Consider the following 18168-nt stretch of genomic DNA (forward strand, 5'->3'; position numbering starts at 1 on the left):
TGCTGCTTACACCGCTGTAAGAGCCCGACCATCTGTCTCGATGTTGCAAGTGAAGCCAGTCTTGGTCGAATGCAAATCACCAAACATCTCGTCTAACAACTACGTCGACGATTTCATATTGCCAAAGTGAATCCCTCTTAGATCATCAGCCTTCAACCTTTCCTCTGCGGTATCCACATCGAGGGCTAAATCAAGTCAAAGCCCTGATACAGAATTTGGCAGTTTCCTGCGGATGAGTCAAGAACGGACTGTGGGCAGATTTGAGTCTCTCGCTCGTAAGTGGGGCGCCGGCTTCCTGTGCATGTTTTACCATGGCCTCCTGAGCGAAAACAGGTATCGCAGCATCATCTTCGCAGATAAGATACGCTGATGGAATAGTCATGTACGCCGCACCTCTGGAAGGATCGCAGAACGTCGTTTTCGAATGGGGCTTCAACAACGATGCCAACTGCTGTTGTTCGTCTTCCGACAGTCCCTGGAAGAAAAAGTGCGCAGGATCGTTGGCATGTACGACGTCGCCCTACCAAAGCAAGATCAGCATAGAACATTCATGATGGGAGTGTTGAACGAACCTGAACATTCCAGAGTGGAATGTTATTCTCGTCACCACCTAGTGCATCCAACAAGCTGACGCCTTGGGGGACGACAAAAGCACAGAGGAATATCAGTTTGACAATTCCGCCTGGTTTCCCCTGTTTCGTACGTTCTGCCTTGCTTAAGTCGGCGACAGAGCTATTGACCGGTGAACCTGACCAGCTGTGTGCTATAATAACAACATCATTGCCGGCGTCTGCTTCGCTTAGAACCGCCGTACGGATGGCCTGGATGTCTTCATCGAAGGATTTGACTGGTGCTTGCTGGATCGAAGGCCAATCATGTAGGACCGTCTTATACCCTTCGGCCTCGAGGTGGGGAACGAGTTTGCCGTAGACCTCGGCAGGGTGCCATGCACCTGGTGATAAGATGAGGACTGGTTTTGACATGATGATATCGATGAGCTGAGGGCGTGCGAAAGACAGATTGATCTTCGCGGTGCCTGCAGGTTGACATATATCTTTGAACCCCGATGACTTGTTTCGGTAGTTGTCTCAATCTTCGCGGGGAGTCACTATGCCGAGCGTAATCATCATGTGACCATGTCTGAACCTTGCTGGTGGACGTTAGTGCTTCGAGGCCTAATTGATGCTGTTGTCATTAAGATGGTTACTGATGTCAACAAGGTTGAACAGCGATGCGAGATCGTCCACCGCAGATGGCAACGTTGGGAAGCGGGGTATTCTTTGGACGTTCCAGGAAGAGGCCGAGGGCACAATCAACGTGGGTACTCATAACCGGGATTTCCTCTGATGCGAGATGCTTAGCCGTACTCTCTGTTGACCGGGACAAGGTCGGCATGTTTCACCGGCAAACGCTTTCGCCTTTGGATATCATCCTGTCTGGGTAAGTCTTTGGAGAGATTTCTGACGCTCGAAAAAATGAGACGAAGCATACTCTATCGATCAAGAAACATCCAATCTCGTGAATACTAGCCGAGACCAAAGATCAGAGACCAAAGACCAGCGGCGAGAAGAGTTGTACCGCAGCACGATCCGGATCGTCTTGCGTAGCGCCATGACAGGGCCAATAATTCTTCACGTTACACATCATTCTGTGATTGCACACACTGTCATCTCTTGACTTCCAGATCTTTATGCTCTCGTGGTTCTCCATTCCTTGCTCGCGGTTGATTCAGAGGTAGCCGTGAATTCTGTATGCGCGATGCTCACCCCGGATTGAGTGATACCGCGCGCTATCATGGTTTCCTTCGCTTCCCCCCCAACCCGTTTCGCAATTAACCTCACCCTCTTGTCAAAAACAGAGGGACGCTGACTCACTTGAACTTCTGGATGACTATCGTCACTGTTGACAATCTTTATCTCAATTTGATCTGCACCAAGTCTTCTAGACAGTACTTGCCTGCTTCTAAACACAACTTCTTTAGCTACCCGCTTACCAGCCTATGAGGCTCGCCAGTCTGGCAACCCCTCACAGTATGAACGATCAGCTGCAGTGAAGTTTTGCATCGGTGCTCTTCGCTGCAGCCTTATCCATCTCTTCGCAGCTGGAATGTGTCTTGACTTCTTTATGATCCTCCAGAGTGCTATCTGTTACCTCGTGGATACGTATCTCATGTCTGCAGCCAGCGCTCTCGCTGCAATCATGTTCCTGCGTCCTGCATAGCGTTTTTCCAGCTTCTTTTCCATTTTTCGCGTCCTAAATGTTCCAGAATCTGGGTTTAGATGAGAGATTGAGTCCGTTGGGCTTTATCGCCGTGGGAATGATTTCTATTCCAATTCTGTGAGTCTGACTTGATAAATACTCAAAACTGATCACTCACGCAATCTAGGTTCTTTGTATCTAGCAAGAAGCTGAGGGCGATGGGCAAAAGATCACAAGGATTAGTCATGCGTTGAACAGGTGGTACATATGTATAGAGCTGTCGCGTCATGGTGCCAATGTTTTGCTGTTCGCAGACCAGAATTATAGTTACCCTCAAGAGAGATCAAAGAGGCATTGTGCATGATAGCAAAGCGATCCAGTAGATTGATAGAAACGTCAAGTTTGCTGCTATTGTCGAGAAACCCATCGGGTACGTCTATCATTGATTGCCTTGATTACGACTAGCCAGGTCCGGAAACCCGAGCGAGCGGATCCGTGATCTCTTCCATACATGCATTCAGTGCGATTATGGAACCGATTATCGAAAGAATCACAGCATACTCTTCCGCTTGGGATGATATGAACAGAAGCAGATCGAGTAGAATGTGTTTTGAAGCTGATTCATGCGATCGTCTTGTGACACTAGGACATATTCACACACTTATACACGAGTATGCTCATATCCGAGGATCTGTATCTCGAGGTCTCCAGTCCTCTCTACGAACACCTGTTTCCAAGCCGCAATGACATTGGCATGAGGCTCATACATAGTTGCAGACCTGCTTTGCCAGACCACTTTGTGAGACGACCTGCCATCCGAGGTAAACGTACATTGACAACCCGACTCCGTGGTGTCATCGCCAACATTGAGCTTGAGGTTGCGCAGATTTGGCATTCTAGCCATCGCTCGCGCCGCAGCCAAACAAATATCGTTTAGGATATCTGTGTTCACAGCCGTACGGAATGATCGACGGGGATAATCCATTCTTGCAGGCCACTCAGCCTCGCTTTTGTATCCTCCCGTGCGTACCTCGAACTCATACGCTCGCTCGTGGTCGAGTTCGACATCAGAGTCTGTAGGATCTAGTTCTAGCATCCAATCGCCACAAGGAGTACACGGAACAAAGTCAATGGACAGTGATTGTAGCAGAGGCCATGAGGTGGCATGACTGGTGATGTCGAAGAAGTCGTCGCTAAGCACAGCCGTGACCTCGAGAGATTGTAGCTGTTGAGATATCATGTTCAGACGATAACTCAAGAGGTCTTTGCCATCACTTGAGGGGATAGATGGTGGACTGAACAACTGATTCGCAGGGACAACTCCAGGGTAGCTCACTTTGAGCTGCCTTAAGCCCTGTGGTAGACCAGTGAAGTTCGTTGCAAATGCTGATATCCTTGATCAGACATGATACAGCATTACTACAGAAAATCTGATCCAGCTTACCTGAGCGCTCCGCGTTTCGAAGTCCTATATGTTTGCTCTCCTGATCAGACAAGTCGATCTCTACCTTGCCTACGTTAAGACAGGCTCTAACAATACGACACACACTCTCTCCAGAAAGTAGCCTGGGACAACACGACCTTCCAGGTCGAATAGCTCTGACGTTACGCGCCCCTCGGATAACCAGTCCCGCGATAGCTGACAAATGCGGTAAGTCTTCAGTAAGGTGCAAATAGCTTGCCTGAATTCGAACATCTTCTGCGCCCCGAGTAGTGTTTGCGTAACGCTTCATTCTGTTGAGTCTACCCAGATGCCAGTAGTCGCTCTTTGATATGGCCTGGATTGCTAGGGTAAAGCGAGGCGCGTTATCTCTATATATCTTCCAAGTATTGACAATTTCGAAAAGCTTCTTCAGGAAGTCACTGAAGATATCATCGTTGATCTGTTTATCTTCATTGGTCTCGGGTTTGTACCATCGTTCTCTCTCATATTCTCGAAGATGCACGATCACGTCGAGGGTACGCATCGCATCCCAGCGGTCACAATTCATGTACTGAGGTATCTGCTGCAGATGTTCGATGGACTCGGTGCGCAACTCGCGAAATGTCAGCGCCTCAATGACAGATCGCCATGGCTTGTTGATCGTGGCATATGGCGCCAGCCAGAAGTCTTCTTCTCTCAGATACGATGCTGTCAAAGATAGAATGGCTGGAGGTAGATCGTTGAAAGACATGCTCGAGCTGGCAAACCAAGAAAGAAGTGATAAGGAGAGGTAGATTATGAGAAACTAGTCACGAATCGTGAAATGCAATTAAACTAGTCCTCTGACACGGGCCGGAGTTTGGCCTCGGCAGCATGAATCGCGTAACATGCGATCGTCAACATCAAGCACTGCGGTAAGTTCAGAAGTGTGGCCAGCTGATGCCAGTAACTAAGTCTGCTGCTGCACGGCCATCGATACTAGCAACCTGTATCTCCAATTTGCCTGACCTCTGCGCGAACGCATTCTCCCACTCTGCAATAACCTCGGGATGAGGTTCATATGTAGTAGTCGAGCAAGTCCTCCACAGGACTTTGTGGTTTCCTCTACCATCAGAGGCATACGTGCAAAGGCACCCGGCGGTGCCCTGGTCAACACTCAAGCGCATCGATCTGAGATTCGGCATCCTGGGAAGAGCTTTGGCTATAGCCAGATACACACCGTCAAAGGCATCACGGTTGGGTGCTATCCTAAAGCATCTCGTAGGCCAATCAAATCGTGCAAGCATTTCATGGTCACTCCAGTCATCGTAGGTTCTCAAATCGTTGTACTCCATGTCTTCATCTGGATCAATCTCTGGCTCAGAATCTTCGGGGTCTTGTTCGATCATCCAGGTCCCGTTTGGCATGACAACATCAAAATCGACGTGTAGGTTGCGTAGCTTGGGCCAGTGTGTTGTCGGCGAGGTAATGTCGAACAGGTCATCGCTCACCACGGCGAAAAGATGTAGAGACTCGAGTTGCTGTGATAGTGTATTTATGGAACAGCTAAAGAAATCTTTTCCATTAAAGGTAGGGATGATCGGGGGGTCGAAGAATTGGTTTTGAGGTATAACTCCAGGGTAATGCAGCTGCATATGCGTGACAGTGCTGGGCACTGAACCCAGAGCTCGAGCGCACGCTACAGAGTATCAGCTTTAATGATTCTTGAAGAGAAGCAAATTCGCGTACCTTCTCGTTCACTATTGCGTTGAGTCAAGTTTTTGCTCTCCATGTCAGACAGCTGCAATTCGATTCTGTCGACGGAAGGGCAAGCCTCAAGAATGCGCAACGCAGCTTTTGCAGATATATACCGAGGATGAAGCTCACGTGGTACACGTGGTGCGCCGCCGTGGATGATCAATTCGGAAACTTCAGGCAATCGCGGCAATTCTTGAGTGAGTTCCAAATAACTAGATTCGTGTCTGGCCATTTCGCGATCCTCTTTACTATTACAGCGGCGACGGTATTGATCCTTGTAATTCAAGTGGTAAAAATCGCTTTTGCAAATGGCCTGTACCTCGAGAGCGAAGCGAGATTGGGCGCCTCTTGCAAAAGACAAAGGTTTCGATTCTAGTAAGTCTGATGCTGCGAGCGTGCTCCAAGAACTGATGGTCTCGAAGAGTCTTGTCAAGGAAATTGAGAAGGCTTCATCGTTTGTCGCTTTCTCGGCCTCGGTCTCTAACTTATTCCATTTAGCTTCTCCATATTCAGGAAGATGAATGGTGACATCGAGGCGGCGTAAGGCGAGTCTGCGATCAGGGGTCAAATATTGACTTGTCTGATGCAAGCGATCGTGAGAGTCGACACGTAATTGTCGAAATGTTAGAGTCTCAACGACAGACAGCCAGGGACGAGAAATGGTAGCATATTGAGCAATACGCGGTTCGTCTTTGTACAGCTGGTCTGCGATGAGCATCAAGATGACAGCATCCAAGTCATTGAAGGACATGATGGATCGGTTCGGGGTATGGCGTCTGCTTTGAGTTTTGAGATGGTTTGCCAGATTATCGAGTGACCAAGAAGGTCAAGACAACATGGCATGGAGCAGGAAGACAGAGCGAAACATGACTCGTTTCAGAAGTGGATTCTGAGGCCTTTGCATGGAGATGAAGCGGGAAATGAGCGGCGGCGTCACAAGGCTGTACGACCTACATGATGCGATGTATCTGAGAAATCCACAGCAGGAGAAATATACACGCAATCAGCACACGCAATTGAAAGGGCAAGCTACAAAGAAAGAGATTCTGGGCAGTGGCAAGAAGGCAGCGGAATTCGTAGACCATTGGGCGCGACTGCCAGATTTGAGGCGCAATTCGCGGCGCCAAGCATTGACCTGCAATCACATGCGCCTTCCCGTATCGCCAACCAGACAATCTACGAGTACATTTATTCTACAACTCGCTCCTTCCAGAGAAGAATCGAACAGACAGACAGACTCAATCAGCCATGAAGAAGCTACGCGCGGGGTTCCACCTCAAGAGAACACACAGTGAGCACCAGAACTCCCAATCATGACGCAATGTTTATTGACCCGAATGGCCAGGCAGCGATGCTACGTCTCATGCACACACGCCGCCTCCTGTTGACTCTCCCGAAGCAAATGCCACCTCTGCCATTGTGAGTCTACCGCCTATTCCCAGTCAACTTATCGGCCGCTGAGACAGTACCTAGCGACAATTCTGTGAATCGCCCGCCGACAACAGCGTAAGCTCTACATGTCCAGCCCAAATTTCTAGTGGCAGCAGCTGAAGACAGACGACAGGGAGAGGAAGTGCTACACCTGCCCGTCATAGTCGAAGCCGCCGAGTCGTCACCACAAGCCGCCGCTGCCGCTGCTTACCAGATCCGCAAATGCCTGGCCAAAGAGAACAAGTCGCGCGTTCAATACAATGCCATCATGCTGATTCGAATCCTGTCCGACAATCCTGGGCCAACCTTCACCCGCAACATTGACGCCAAATTTGTCGCCACAGTCAAAGACCTGGTCAAGAACGGAAGGGACCCGAGCGTCCAGCAGATGATGAGAGAGACATTGGACTCGTTGGAGGCTGAAAAGAGCTATGACAACGGCTTGTACGATCTACTGGCCATGTGGCGCCGTGTCAAAGGGAACGACGCCCGCATTCTCCCACAAGGCGCATATCGCCAGATTGCTCCGCCCATGCCACAACACCCACCCACTCAAAGTCCACAGCCAAACGTGCTGCCATCACCTCAAGAACTTGCTTCGCGAGTCGAAGAAGCCCGGAATACTGCTAGGATCTTGCTCCAGTTGCTTCAGAGCACTCCGCCTGAACAAGTCCTGAACCAAGACTTGATCAAGGAATTCTCGGATCGATGTCTGTCCGCTCAGCGTAGCATGCAGGAATACATCAATTGCACTGCGCCACCACCCGATGACGATACCCTCTTGACACTGATCGAGACAAACGAACAACTCAGCCTGGCCATTAGTAGACACCAGCGTGCTGTTCTTCAAGCTCGACGAATCCTTGGTCAATCTCCTTCTCCTGCCCTCGGACCCAACAACCCCTTCGCTCCTCCGCCAACTCAGCCTCAAGCTGCTCCTCAACAACAATCGCTACAACCTTCTTCCTCCCTCTCGCACTCAACGAATCCTAATAGCACATATTCGCCAGTATCCCCTGTTAACGATACATTTTCCCCTCCACCAGGGCCACCACCAGGTCATACACCAGGAGCTCCGGCATTGACTCCAACCAATCCCTTCGCTGATCCGATCGAATCGACTCACGACCACAATCTGGACTACACAAGCCATCCCCAGGAGCCGCGCAACTATGGTCCCAGTATAGATACCAACTCACGTCCGGCGTATGGCGGCGTCACTGAGAGTTACATGGGTCGTCAGTATAGTGCTGCCAACGGCCTTACCATGCATGGTGGTGTTGATACGAGTACGACGGACGATGTTAGTCCTGTTGAGCCGACGCATTCGCAACGAGAGGTTAGGTATAGATATTGAGTCTGATATTGCAGTCTGATTGTTTCTGAATCGCGGAGTTCAGCAGCCAACATTTTTTACGCGTAAAGATCCGCTATCATCATGTACATTCAAGCCTCTTAGTGACGACCGTGCTACCTCGATTTCTTTTTCCAGTTTTCCACAGATACTTCCTCGTGCTTATTCCTTCGTCTGATATCAAGCAGTGGAGCTCACATGGAACAAGACTTCCCGGCGAAGAGTAACTTGTATAAGCGTATGACAACCATGTGAGTTGACTATATACGCCCCAGGACGAGCCGCCAAGTCGCGCAACAAGCTCTCAAATATCTGAAACCGCATCAGAAGAAGCTACACAGAGTCTTAGAAGCATACATATTGTCGTTCTCTGCGGACATATAGCGCATCTTCTCGTGCCCTAGCACGAAGTCACTTGAAACGAAGAATTAGAGTCAAGAGAGTATCAATAAGAATGCAAACATTAATTTCTTTTGGGTCTATCATCTAGGCATCGTAATCGTAGAGTATATATCGTCGAGTTGAATCGACATGAGTGTGCAGTGCAAGCATCTTACAGCAACCAATCTAGGAATTTCTCCCACTTGGTCACTGGTTCCTTCTCATTGACCGCACCTCTAGGATCAAATCTTCCGCTCCAAAGATCAATCTCCGAAGCGCGCTGAATGCGCGTCCTCTTGACAATCTTCCAAACAATGTATGGAACAATGTAGATCGCAATACCGATGTAAGAGGCAAAGAAGGTGCCTGTATTCCAGTTGCCCTTGAGGAAGACCGAGAAGCCAGAGAAGAGCGTGATAATTCCACTGCCAATGGCGCCGACGTACGCTGCATAAGGTTGCAAGCGCCCTTTCATGGGCAAAGCATTGCGATCGATGTTTTGAGCGCGCAGGGCGTGGTGGAAGCGGATGTAACAGATACATAGCGTCATCCAAGCAAGCAAACCAGCAACAGTGCTCAGATTAAGCAACCAGGTGAAAGCTTGAGACGCACCGCCAGAACCCAGAGACAAATACGCCAAAGGACCGAATGCGAAAGAGGCAAGAACAGCCCAGTAGGGAACACCTTGTCTGTTGACCTTGGCGAAGAATTGAGGCATTTGGCGGTCGGCGGCAAGAGCAACCAGCATACGCGATCCAATGTAGCAGTAACTGTTTCCAGCCGACCATGCAGAGACGAGGATACAAGCATTAACGATACTCGGCAAAACCGTGATTCCAGAGTTCTTGATGGCGATGACCCAAGGAGAGGAGTTTGCATTGCCAGAACCAGAGACGAGACGGGGGTCGTTGGAGGGAACGATCATTCCGATGAGAAGCGTACCCAGAACGTAGAAGAAGAGGATACGGTAAGTAACGCGGTGAACAGCCTTAGGAATGGCTTTGTGTGGGTTCATGGTTTCGGCTGCTGCGACAATGACGGTTTCGACACCAATGTAGGAGAAACTGGCGTTGATGAAGGCGCTGAAGAAAGCAAGGAAGTGGCCGGTGCTTCCCTTGATGCCATTGTAGTCGGTGAATCTGAGAAAATTAGTCAGTACGATGGAACGAAAATGATCATGTCATATTTTGAACGTACGGTCCAGGATTTCTCCAGTATCTAAAGCCAATAGATTCATGGTCAGGTGCGCCTCCAGCGGTGATGACAATAGAGACAATCACCAAGCCCAAGAAGCACAAAATCTTGATGGAAGCAGTGATGACCTCAGCTTCACCAAAGAAGCGAACATTCATCAAGTTGATGGCCAGAATTGCAGCAAGACCGACTGTGATAACCACTGCAGGTGTGAGGTCTGTCCAGTAAGATACCACAACTGCTGCAGCAGAGACTTCTGAAGCGATGGCGATGGTGTAGCAGTATCCATAGGAAATGGCCAGGGTAAATCCAAGAGCAGGGTCAACAAAGCGAGTAGCAAAGTGAGGGAAAGATCCAGCAGTGGGGAACTATGCATATGTTAGCGATCTGCCAATTGATCTTGAAGATACTCCCACTCACCAAAGTAGCAATCTCGCCGATAGACTCCATGACACACCATAGAATCATACCAACGACCGAGTAAGCCAACAACAGACCCAAAGGTCCAGCACCAGCCAAAGCACTTCCAGTACCAACGAAAAGACCCGTTCCAATACCACCACCGAAACCAATGAAGGTGACGTGTCTTGCTTTTAGTCGACGATGTGTGTTACCAACACCACCAACACCATACACAGCATCATGGTCTCCAGATCCACCAACAAAAACCTCTTCCGAATTGGTCTTGTAGACAGACTTGTCATCACCGGTCGAAGGACCAGCAACATCTGCCCCATGCTCAAAAGTCATGGCGATGATGGAGAAAAAAACCTGGGGAGTCCCAATTCAAAACGACTCACTCGGCCTTATTGTGGTAGGATTGTAAGAAGACTGGAGAAGGAGAAGCAGAAAAAGTCCGGTAGTTGTAGTTGGTTGGTCATAGAATCTCTTTTAAGCATCTTTGACAGGAAAATTTTTGCCCATCGTCTTTGCTTGACCTCAACGTTGGTGAAAAGCACGCAATGTCATCACCCAAAATTTAGAGTTTCGCATAGCGTTTCCAGAACAAATCGGTTTCTAATCCTGGGGACGAAGCTTCATTTTTTTCCTGCCTGCTTGAGTTAAACAAGACCTCTTTGGTTTTGCTTGTGTCGGGTGACCATTTTTCCTTGTTTAGATATGGATAAGATGCGACATCAAAAGTGATATGCAGGGCAAGCGGTCCGACGCGATGCTGTGTGACTTTCGCGAGCAGACGTAAAGGATCGTCGCCATTGCTGATCAAGACATCCAGAACCCGGAGGCCACCGATGGAAATCCTGGGGAAGACCTCATCTCAACGATTTGTGGTGTCATATGAGACCCGTGCGATTCGTGTCCAAAGAGTCGAGATGTCGTTGCTCTTTCAGCGGTGCCTACGATGACTCGAAAATGTCCGATATCCTTTGCTCAGGAGTTTCCTCCGAAGATGATCGTGTTTCGATGATGCTCAAGGGTTGCTAGCGATTACTGGAAGGATTCAGGCCGCCAGGTCAAAGATATTCGTCGCTTCATATTCGGATCTGCCGTGCCATAGAGCAGCAAGTGCTTGAGGCTCCAGACTCGAGAGAGAATCGCGTCATGTTCAGATGTCAGTCACAATGGTTACTGCGACGGGCACAAGGATAGAGAAGAGTGTTGTCAAGGTGGAGGTTGAGATGAGAAAAGTAGGTCAGGGTCGTGGGGCTTATCTGATTCAGCGTCCGTGCGTGCTTCCTCACCAACCACAACACGTTTCACCTTCCATCTTGAGAGCCTCTATATCAAGCCAAAGAGTCCTGCAACAATGCATAAGAGCATTTGAGACCCTCAGACCGACTCCCAATCCATTTACGAGGACCATCTGGCAAGACTTCACTTGGCCGCTGATCCTAAGTCTCCACTTTCAAACCCTTGTGAATACAGGTACAAAAGGCATTTGAACTCTCGGGAGAGACCTGCAACCTTGTGCGATCATCATTCACCATAGGCATACAGCGGACCCAAACTCTTGACGCTCGAACCCCTTGACTCTCTGGATTCTGGATAACAATGTCTACCACCACTGACACTCCCGAGATCATAATCCCTCGTCCCGGGACAGAGGTCTCATCTCCAATATCCTCAGTCCTCGGCTCTTCTGAAGAGTCCTTTACATCAACATTTGGAAAGCTTTTGCCTAGGGCTCAATTCCTCTCCACCAGATATGGGAAAATCGCATATTATACTTATGCACCCCTCGCCTCAACATCTACTTCCTCCTCAGGCTCTACTGTCCCTTCGGTTCCTGCGAGTCCTTCGGGTCAAAAAGTGCTCTTACTCCATGGCGTCCAAACACCATCCCTAGGCCTGCAGCCTGTAGCCGAAAACCTCCACTCCCAGTTTCCGCAAGCGGAGTTTGTACTAGTGGATCTCTGGGGCCATGGACTTTCTTCAACTCCTCTGGTAGCACATACACCCTCTCTCTTCCACTCCCTCATCTCTGCTCTACTTGAGCATCTTCAATGGTCTTCTTGTCATTTAGTCGGATATTCTTTCGGCGGTGCGACTGCAATCTCTTATCTCGCCGCAGAATCTCACTCTAACCCCACCAAAACCAAAATACAGAGTGTTTCTCTCATCGCACCAGCAGGCCTCTGGAAATCTCCAGGCTTGGACAAAAAGAAATTGTACAGTACCGATTTTGGTGTCGCCAAAGCACATGTGCTCGATCTTCTTGAAGGCGGTCCTTTGATCGTTCCCTCAGACTGGGAGTCTCGTGTGGCTAATGGTGAGATAGTGGCTGAGAAAGTGAGGGAATGGCAGATGCAACACCATGCCGCACATACAGCGTCTGTGGTGGCTATCGTAAGGGACGGTGGTGTTTTTGGACTCGAGGAGGAATATTCCAAAGCTGCAAAGTTAGGGGTTCCTGTATTAGCAGTATTAGGAGAAAACGATGATGTAGTGTTCGAGAAGGATCTAAGAGCAGTAGGCGTGGAGAATGTAGTTGTGGTTAAAGGAGCAGGACATGCTGTTGTGAGGCAGAAAGTCGATCAAGTTGCGGGACATATTCAAGAGTTCTGGGATGGGCTGCAGGTGTAGATAAAAAAAGATTTCTGTCATTCAATGGGTTTGTGGATTAAGGAACAAGTAAAGTTTTACACTAAACTACCGACAAATGCGATCATATCATCATTCACAACAAGGCTCTATGCTCTAAAGCAAAAAAGCACAAACCCAAGCACACCAGCAACCACCCCCTCAACCCCAACTCTAGGAGCACCACCCGTATAAGCCACAACACTCGACGTCGGCGCCATGGTGCCCACCCTCGTGCCATTAACAGCAACAAGGGTAGGCTTTCCCGACACAATCGCTGTAGAAGTAGCATACTCGAATCCTTGGTATCCAATACACCTGCCATCAAAGCAAGAATTATAGCTGCATTGCGAAGAATCAGTGCACGTGGCGTTGTAAGGTCCACACACCATTCCAGCAGCGGCTTCCTGGTATGCAGAAGAGACTGTGCATTCGGCTCCATTTGCGCACTGGGAAGTAGCATTACAACTCTTGCCGAGAGGGATAAGACCAGAACTGGAACTGGACGTGGAGCTAGACATCAAGCCTGAAGAAGTGGCAGAAGCAGAGTTGGCAAGATAAGCAGAAGAGGCCAAGAACCCATTGCACAAGCCATTGTTGCAAGTGTTGGTTGCGCATTGAGAGTCATTGGCGCATGCAGCGTTGAACTTTCCACATGACTTGATGAGCCATGCGGTAGAGGCAAAACACTCTGCTCCTCCAGCACATTGCTCAGTGTTTGCACACTCCGCGCCAAGTGGCAAAGATCCAGCAGCAGCGACAACAGTAGACGAAGGAGCAGCTTGGATGCCCTCAGCAGCTGAAGTTGTCGACGAAGCAACACTACTAGATGAAGTGGAAGTCGGCATGTACTGCAAAGAGCTAGGCATCAACCACTCCGATTGCGGCAGAGGCCCACTGCAAAGCCCGCCAGCGCAGAAATTGGTCGCGCATTGAGAGTCATTCTGGCATTCGGCATTGTACTTGCCGCATTGTGTGATTTGCATAAAGTTGCTGGCGTAGCATTGGGCTCCTCCTGCACATTGTGCAGTGTTTGCGCAACTGGCGCCGAGGGGGAGTGTGCCGGGGTCTGCGACGACAGTGGAAGAGGGAGCTGGCAAAGCTCCTTGGGCGTTGACGGCAGCAACTGCTGCAACGACAGCAAAGAAGGAAGAATGCATCGTATTAAGACGATTCAGCGTTTGGAAATGTCGAGGAAGTTGAGAAGAGTAGCACGGTGAATTGATCGTGCTGTGAAGGAATAGGATGAGACATGCATTGAAGCAGCACCTCCTCACCTTTATAGAGTTGCTTCCAGTCGTGCATTGCAGCGTGACCCCGCCCGCGGTCGTATAACCATGATCAAAGTTCGAGAATCAAGAGGCTGGTGGACAGAGCGCAGTTGATAAATGGAGCACTCCACGTCATAAGAGTCTATTTTCAGATGAGCGTTGACGTCCCAAGCCACTTCCGCTCGTGTTGATCTTGGTCCGGCCTCTGGGCATCAAGTCAAACTGGCCTCGGCGGTCGGACCCCGCTGAATATAGCTCTGATACTACACTGTTGATCATTCTGTAGTGCTGATAATCTGTGCATAGTCTTCCTTGAATTCCGCGTCGATGCTTGTACGTTGTGATTTTTTGCATAGCATTTCTACGTACTCGTATCCATGCCATTCGAAGTGTCATCGTCGTACAGCCCCTGCATGTCGTCTCTTGCCCATAGCTTGACTGTACGATCATAACTCGAACTGACGATCCACTTGGCATCGCTGGTGACATCGGTAGAAAGCACATGACCAGAATGACCGCTCAGACTCTTGCACAACGCCCAATCGTCGGCCGAGAAGATCTTGACATTCTTGTCAAAACCTGCACTGACAAAGAAAGTGCCACTCTTCTTGGGAACAAAGTCTTGAGAATCGTTGTGCTTTGTGAGAGACTTGCCGCTCAGTGGACCGTCTATACCCTTGAACCAGCGAAGATCTGTTACACCGCCCTTGTGAGCACCTATTGAAGCAGTCTCCTTCATTGCGCGGATGTCCCAACATTTTGCGAAACCATCACCCGAACCAGTCATGACACGGTAACCATCGGGACTCCAGTCCAGACCATAAATTGGAGCAATGTGGCTTTCAAGATAAAGAACGCGACGGCCACTACGCAGATCCCACAGACAAGCAATGCTGTCGAGACCAGCACTTGCAAGAAGAGAACCGTCCGGATTGAAAGAAACGGTATATGCCTCATGCGAGTGGCCTTCTTGGAGGAGTAGTTCTGTTGTGGTTTCGACATCCCATAATCTCCATGTGGTGTCGTATGAGGCGGAAGCGAGGTATTTGCCTGAAGGGTGAAACTCGGTACGACATACTCTGCCTGTGTGACCAGACAGTGTTGAGATGGGAGTGTCTTGGTTCAGAGACCAGAGATGAATATTGCCTTCTCCACCACCAGAAGCCATGTTCAAGCTACCTTCCGACACGGTGGTGCCGTCCAAAGTAGCGCCAGGGAACCATGAGATGCCACTGACTTGAGCAGTGTGACCACGAAGAACAGCCTTTTCTTCCAGGTTAGGCACATCCAGCAGCTTGATTGAACCTCCCCAATTTCCAGCAGCGACCATTTTTCCGTTGGGCGAGAAACGAGCCATGCTTACGGGACGCTCTCCAGCGATCTGTGAACCAAACAATTCAAAGCCTGATAACTTGTCCTTGACGTAGTTGCGATGATCGACGTGTCGTTGTAAAGGAATGGCAGATTCGAGTCGTTGGAAATGAACGCGTTGTTGTGTTCTGGGTAGAGAAAAGCGGGCGATTTCTTTGCGGGCCTCGAGCAGCTCATCGACACCTTCTGTATAGAATTCCTGCTCTTCCTCGTCTTCTTCCTCTTGATCCACGTCCATTGCAACATCTTCTCCGTTGGCTTCTTGTTTGGTGTAGAGCAGTTCTCGTAGACGGTCTCTTCGATCTTCGGGGCGCTCGCCAAACAGAGTGATGGGTTCACCTAGTTCTCGTAATCTCGCGCGGACTCTGACATCGTCGGTAGGAACAGCAATGGCATTGGCTTTGCGCTTTCGGTTGAACTGGGCAATCACGTCGGCAGCTTTCTCGTTACCGCCAGTGGCGGAGGGCATGTAATAGTCGGTATCCAGAGGAACATTGTTGAGGTCATAGGTCATTTCAGAGTCCTGGTTTTAGGAGTGTGTCAGTGGTGGGCGAGAGCTGGAAAGACTTGTGAACACGCGCAGATGGCTGTCAGATGTGGAAGCACATACCTCTGGCTCCTCCTCGACATAGGCCTGCCGTGATGGGTGTATCGACATGATGGCGGTGTGTTGTGGTGAACTGTGTTGGTTGTCGCAAAAGAGTGCTCGAGCAACAAGAGACGGCCAAGCTCAAGCGGCGCCAAAAGTTGCAGCAGCGGCAGGTTCCATCCCCACACTCGAGGAGGGAAAGAGCTTGAGTCGGCTCAGCTCTCGGAGTGAGAAAGAGCGAGTCAGGAGGGGATGACGTGTGGGGACTCGGAAAGTTTTGGGAACGTCTTTGCTGGACTGATTGACTCGATGTTGTTGCCCGTTGTGTCTTTTCTCTTGCTGCTCCTCCTTCGACTGTCTCTTCGCTACCACCATGCTATAGATGCTCCGCGTCTGAAACCAGTCCACATGTCTCTCCGTCGCTCCCTCCTCCGCCCTCGTCTGCCTCCCGCAGGCCGATCCTTTGCGCAAGCCTCACCCATCAGAACCCAATCCACTCATGCGCCCTTCACATACCGACTGGGCGCTTCGTCCAGCGGTAAGGGCAATCCTGTAGCCCCTCCAAATGATAACAACATGTTCCCACAATCTCTGCTGGACCGCGACGACCCCTACTTTACATCCATGGACAAGTTTTCGGGAGAAGATGCCTTTTTCATGGCCAAGATTGCTCGCAGTGACAGATACGTCGTCTTTGGTCTGGCCGATGGTGTAGGAGGTTGGAGAGACTCGGGCATTGATCCTGGAAGATACTCACATGGCTTGTGCAGGTACATGGCTCAAAAGACGCATCGTCCAGAGACTGAGCATGACTTGAAACCTCGCAACCTGTTGCAGTACGGCTACGAAAGGGTTATGAGCGATAGAAGCATTCAAGCCGGTGGTTGTACTGCCTGCATTGGTGCCATTGAGCCGTCTGGTGCTCTGGAAGTCGCAAAGTGAGTTGCACTCATTGTGTTATACCTTGTGTCCAGCATACTGACCTTCGCAGTCTCGGAGACTCGGGCTTCCTCATTCTCGCTCCCGGCAAAGTTTCGTTCATGTCGCCAGCTCAGACGCACGCCTTCAACACTCCTTATCAGCTCAGCAAGCTCACTCCCCGCATGCAAGCCCAGAACCGTATCTTTGGCAACAGTGCCCAGATATCAGAAACTCCCGCCCAATCAGACGTCACCAATCACTCGCTACACCACGGCGAACTTGTCATCTTCGCAACAGACGGTGTACTGGACAACCTCTCAGGCATGGACATCCTCAACATCGTGCAGCCCATAATGGAGAAGCACGGATACTGGGCTGCTGCATCAAAAGAAGCCATAGTCAAGGCTGATAAACTACGAGATCCCAAAGAAAAGGAGAATCTCTCAAAACTACCTTCTGAACTAGCCTACTCGATCATGCGCAATGCCAAAATTGCAGGCCTTGACACACGGAGAGATGGCCCCTTTGCAAAGGAGGTCCACAAATACTTCCCCAATGAGGAGTATCACGGCGGCAAACCTGATGATATTGCTGTCATTGTTGCTCTAGCCATTCAAGATGGCACTCCCAAGGCAAAGCTTTAGGCTGTCTCTTGTTCATGTTTGCATAGTTCTGGAGTCGAAGGTCTTTTTCAGTTTGCATCGGTGGTGGCTATCTGATTTGTGTCTTGCTTTCTCATTTATACATCTGTGTATATCTCAATGTAATCTAGTAGTGCATTCTTGAAATCCGGTATTGAACAAAGTCGATCAAGCTTCGTACTTGGTACAGCACATTTCTTGACTTCTGTTCAGACTTGAACACTTTGTGCCAACAACTTCCTATCAACCACGCAGGAGTATCATTGAATCAGCCCGATCGATGTCACAAACCTCTTTGTAAGTCATATCGATCAAGTCGCGAGTGCAAATGCCCTATCCCGAAAAGTGGCCAGGGTGGGCTACACAACGGAGAGAGGATGCCAAGCCTCTTGGTGCACCTCTCAACCTGCGCCGGCCAAAATATTCTAGACCATCAAATCACACAACCTATAACTCGACTCTTAGATCTAAGCGATTTTTTCCCCCCTGATTTCAAAATTCGGACTGGAAAGCTTCTCGACACTGGATTGTTCCATTGGAAAAGCAAAAAGAAGATCCTCCTTGCCCGGTAGATTGACACGCAAAACTCACGGACGCCCGAAGGACCAGCCAAGGAA

At 49.7% G+C, this 18168-nt stretch overlaps 9 protein-coding genes across 9 annotated transcripts; 3 read left to right on the plus strand and 6 right to left on the minus strand.

Moving 5' to 3' along the window:
- Positions 1 to 190: 190 nt before the first annotated feature.
- Positions 191 to 983, minus strand: M437DRAFT_50955 (alpha/beta-hydrolase; the record flags this gene model as incomplete). Its single annotated transcript, XM_041022102.1, has 2 exons — positions 191 to 520; positions 573 to 983. 2 exons carry the CDS (start codon positions 981 to 983, stop codon positions 191 to 193), a joined length of 741 nt encoding a protein of 246 aa, XP_040879031.1.
- A 1877-nt stretch (positions 984 to 2860) lies between these two features.
- M437DRAFT_85438 (uncharacterized protein) lies at positions 2861 to 4373 on the minus strand (the record flags this gene model as incomplete). The annotated part of the gene is made up of 2 exons (XM_041028288.1): positions 2861 to 3585; positions 3644 to 4373. 2 exons carry the CDS (start codon positions 4371 to 4373, stop codon positions 2861 to 2863), a joined length of 1455 nt encoding a protein of 484 aa, XP_040879032.1.
- A 927-nt stretch (positions 4374 to 5300) lies between these two features.
- Positions 5301 to 6077, minus strand: M437DRAFT_50920 (uncharacterized protein; the record flags this gene model as incomplete). The annotated part of the gene is made up of 1 exon (XM_041022097.1): positions 5301 to 6077. The coding sequence occupies one exon, from the start codon at positions 6075 to 6077 to the stop codon at positions 5301 to 5303; it is 777 nt and encodes a 258-aa protein (XP_040879033.1).
- Positions 6078 to 6607: 530 nt separating this feature from the next.
- On the plus strand, positions 6608 to 8147 carry M437DRAFT_76153 (uncharacterized protein; the record flags this gene model as incomplete). Its single annotated transcript, XM_041026570.1, has 4 exons — positions 6608 to 6650; positions 6705 to 6778; positions 6833 to 6865; positions 6924 to 8147. 4 exons carry the CDS (start codon positions 6608 to 6610, stop codon positions 8145 to 8147), a joined length of 1374 nt encoding a protein of 457 aa, XP_040879034.1.
- Positions 8148 to 8697: 550 nt separating this feature from the next.
- Positions 8698 to 10469, minus strand: M437DRAFT_85441 (amino acid transporter-like protein; the record flags this gene model as incomplete). The annotated part of the gene is made up of 3 exons (XM_041028289.1): positions 8698 to 9664; positions 9723 to 10087; positions 10140 to 10469. The coding sequence occupies 3 exons, from the start codon at positions 10467 to 10469 to the stop codon at positions 8698 to 8700; spliced, it is 1662 nt and encodes a 553-aa protein (XP_040879035.1).
- Positions 10470 to 11729: 1260 nt separating this feature from the next.
- Positions 11730 to 12761, plus strand: M437DRAFT_50480 (alpha/beta-hydrolase; the record flags this gene model as incomplete). Its single annotated transcript, XM_041022011.1, has 1 exon — positions 11730 to 12761. One exon carries the CDS (start codon positions 11730 to 11732, stop codon positions 12759 to 12761), a length of 1032 nt encoding a protein of 343 aa, XP_040879036.1.
- Positions 12762 to 12868: 107 nt separating this feature from the next.
- On the minus strand, positions 12869 to 13918 carry M437DRAFT_50504 (uncharacterized protein; the record flags this gene model as incomplete). The annotated part of the gene is made up of 2 exons (XM_041022016.1): positions 12869 to 13583; positions 13635 to 13918. 2 exons carry the CDS (start codon positions 13916 to 13918, stop codon positions 12869 to 12871), a joined length of 999 nt encoding a protein of 332 aa, XP_040879037.1.
- Positions 13919 to 14390: 472 nt separating this feature from the next.
- Positions 14391 to 16058, minus strand: M437DRAFT_50745 (U4/U6 small nuclear ribonucleoprotein Prp4; the record flags this gene model as incomplete). The annotated part of the gene is made up of 2 exons (XM_041022072.1): positions 14391 to 15923; positions 16011 to 16058. The coding sequence occupies 2 exons, from the start codon at positions 16056 to 16058 to the stop codon at positions 14391 to 14393; spliced, it is 1581 nt and encodes a 526-aa protein (XP_040879038.1).
- A 339-nt stretch (positions 16059 to 16397) lies between these two features.
- Positions 16398 to 17554, plus strand: M437DRAFT_66955 (protein serine/threonine phosphatase 2C; the record flags this gene model as incomplete). Its single annotated transcript, XM_041024861.1, has 2 exons — positions 16398 to 16927; positions 16981 to 17554. The coding sequence occupies 2 exons, from the start codon at positions 16398 to 16400 to the stop codon at positions 17552 to 17554; spliced, it is 1104 nt and encodes a 367-aa protein (XP_040879039.1).
- Between the last annotated feature and the right edge of the window lie 614 nt (positions 17555 to 18168).

This window comes from Aureobasidium melanogenum (genome assembly GCF_000721775.1).
Source record: "Aureobasidium melanogenum CBS 110374 unplaced genomic scaffold scaffold_13, whole genome shotgun sequence".
In the NCBI taxonomy this organism is placed as follows: domain Eukaryota; kingdom Fungi; phylum Ascomycota; class Dothideomycetes; order Dothideales; family Saccotheciaceae; genus Aureobasidium; species Aureobasidium melanogenum.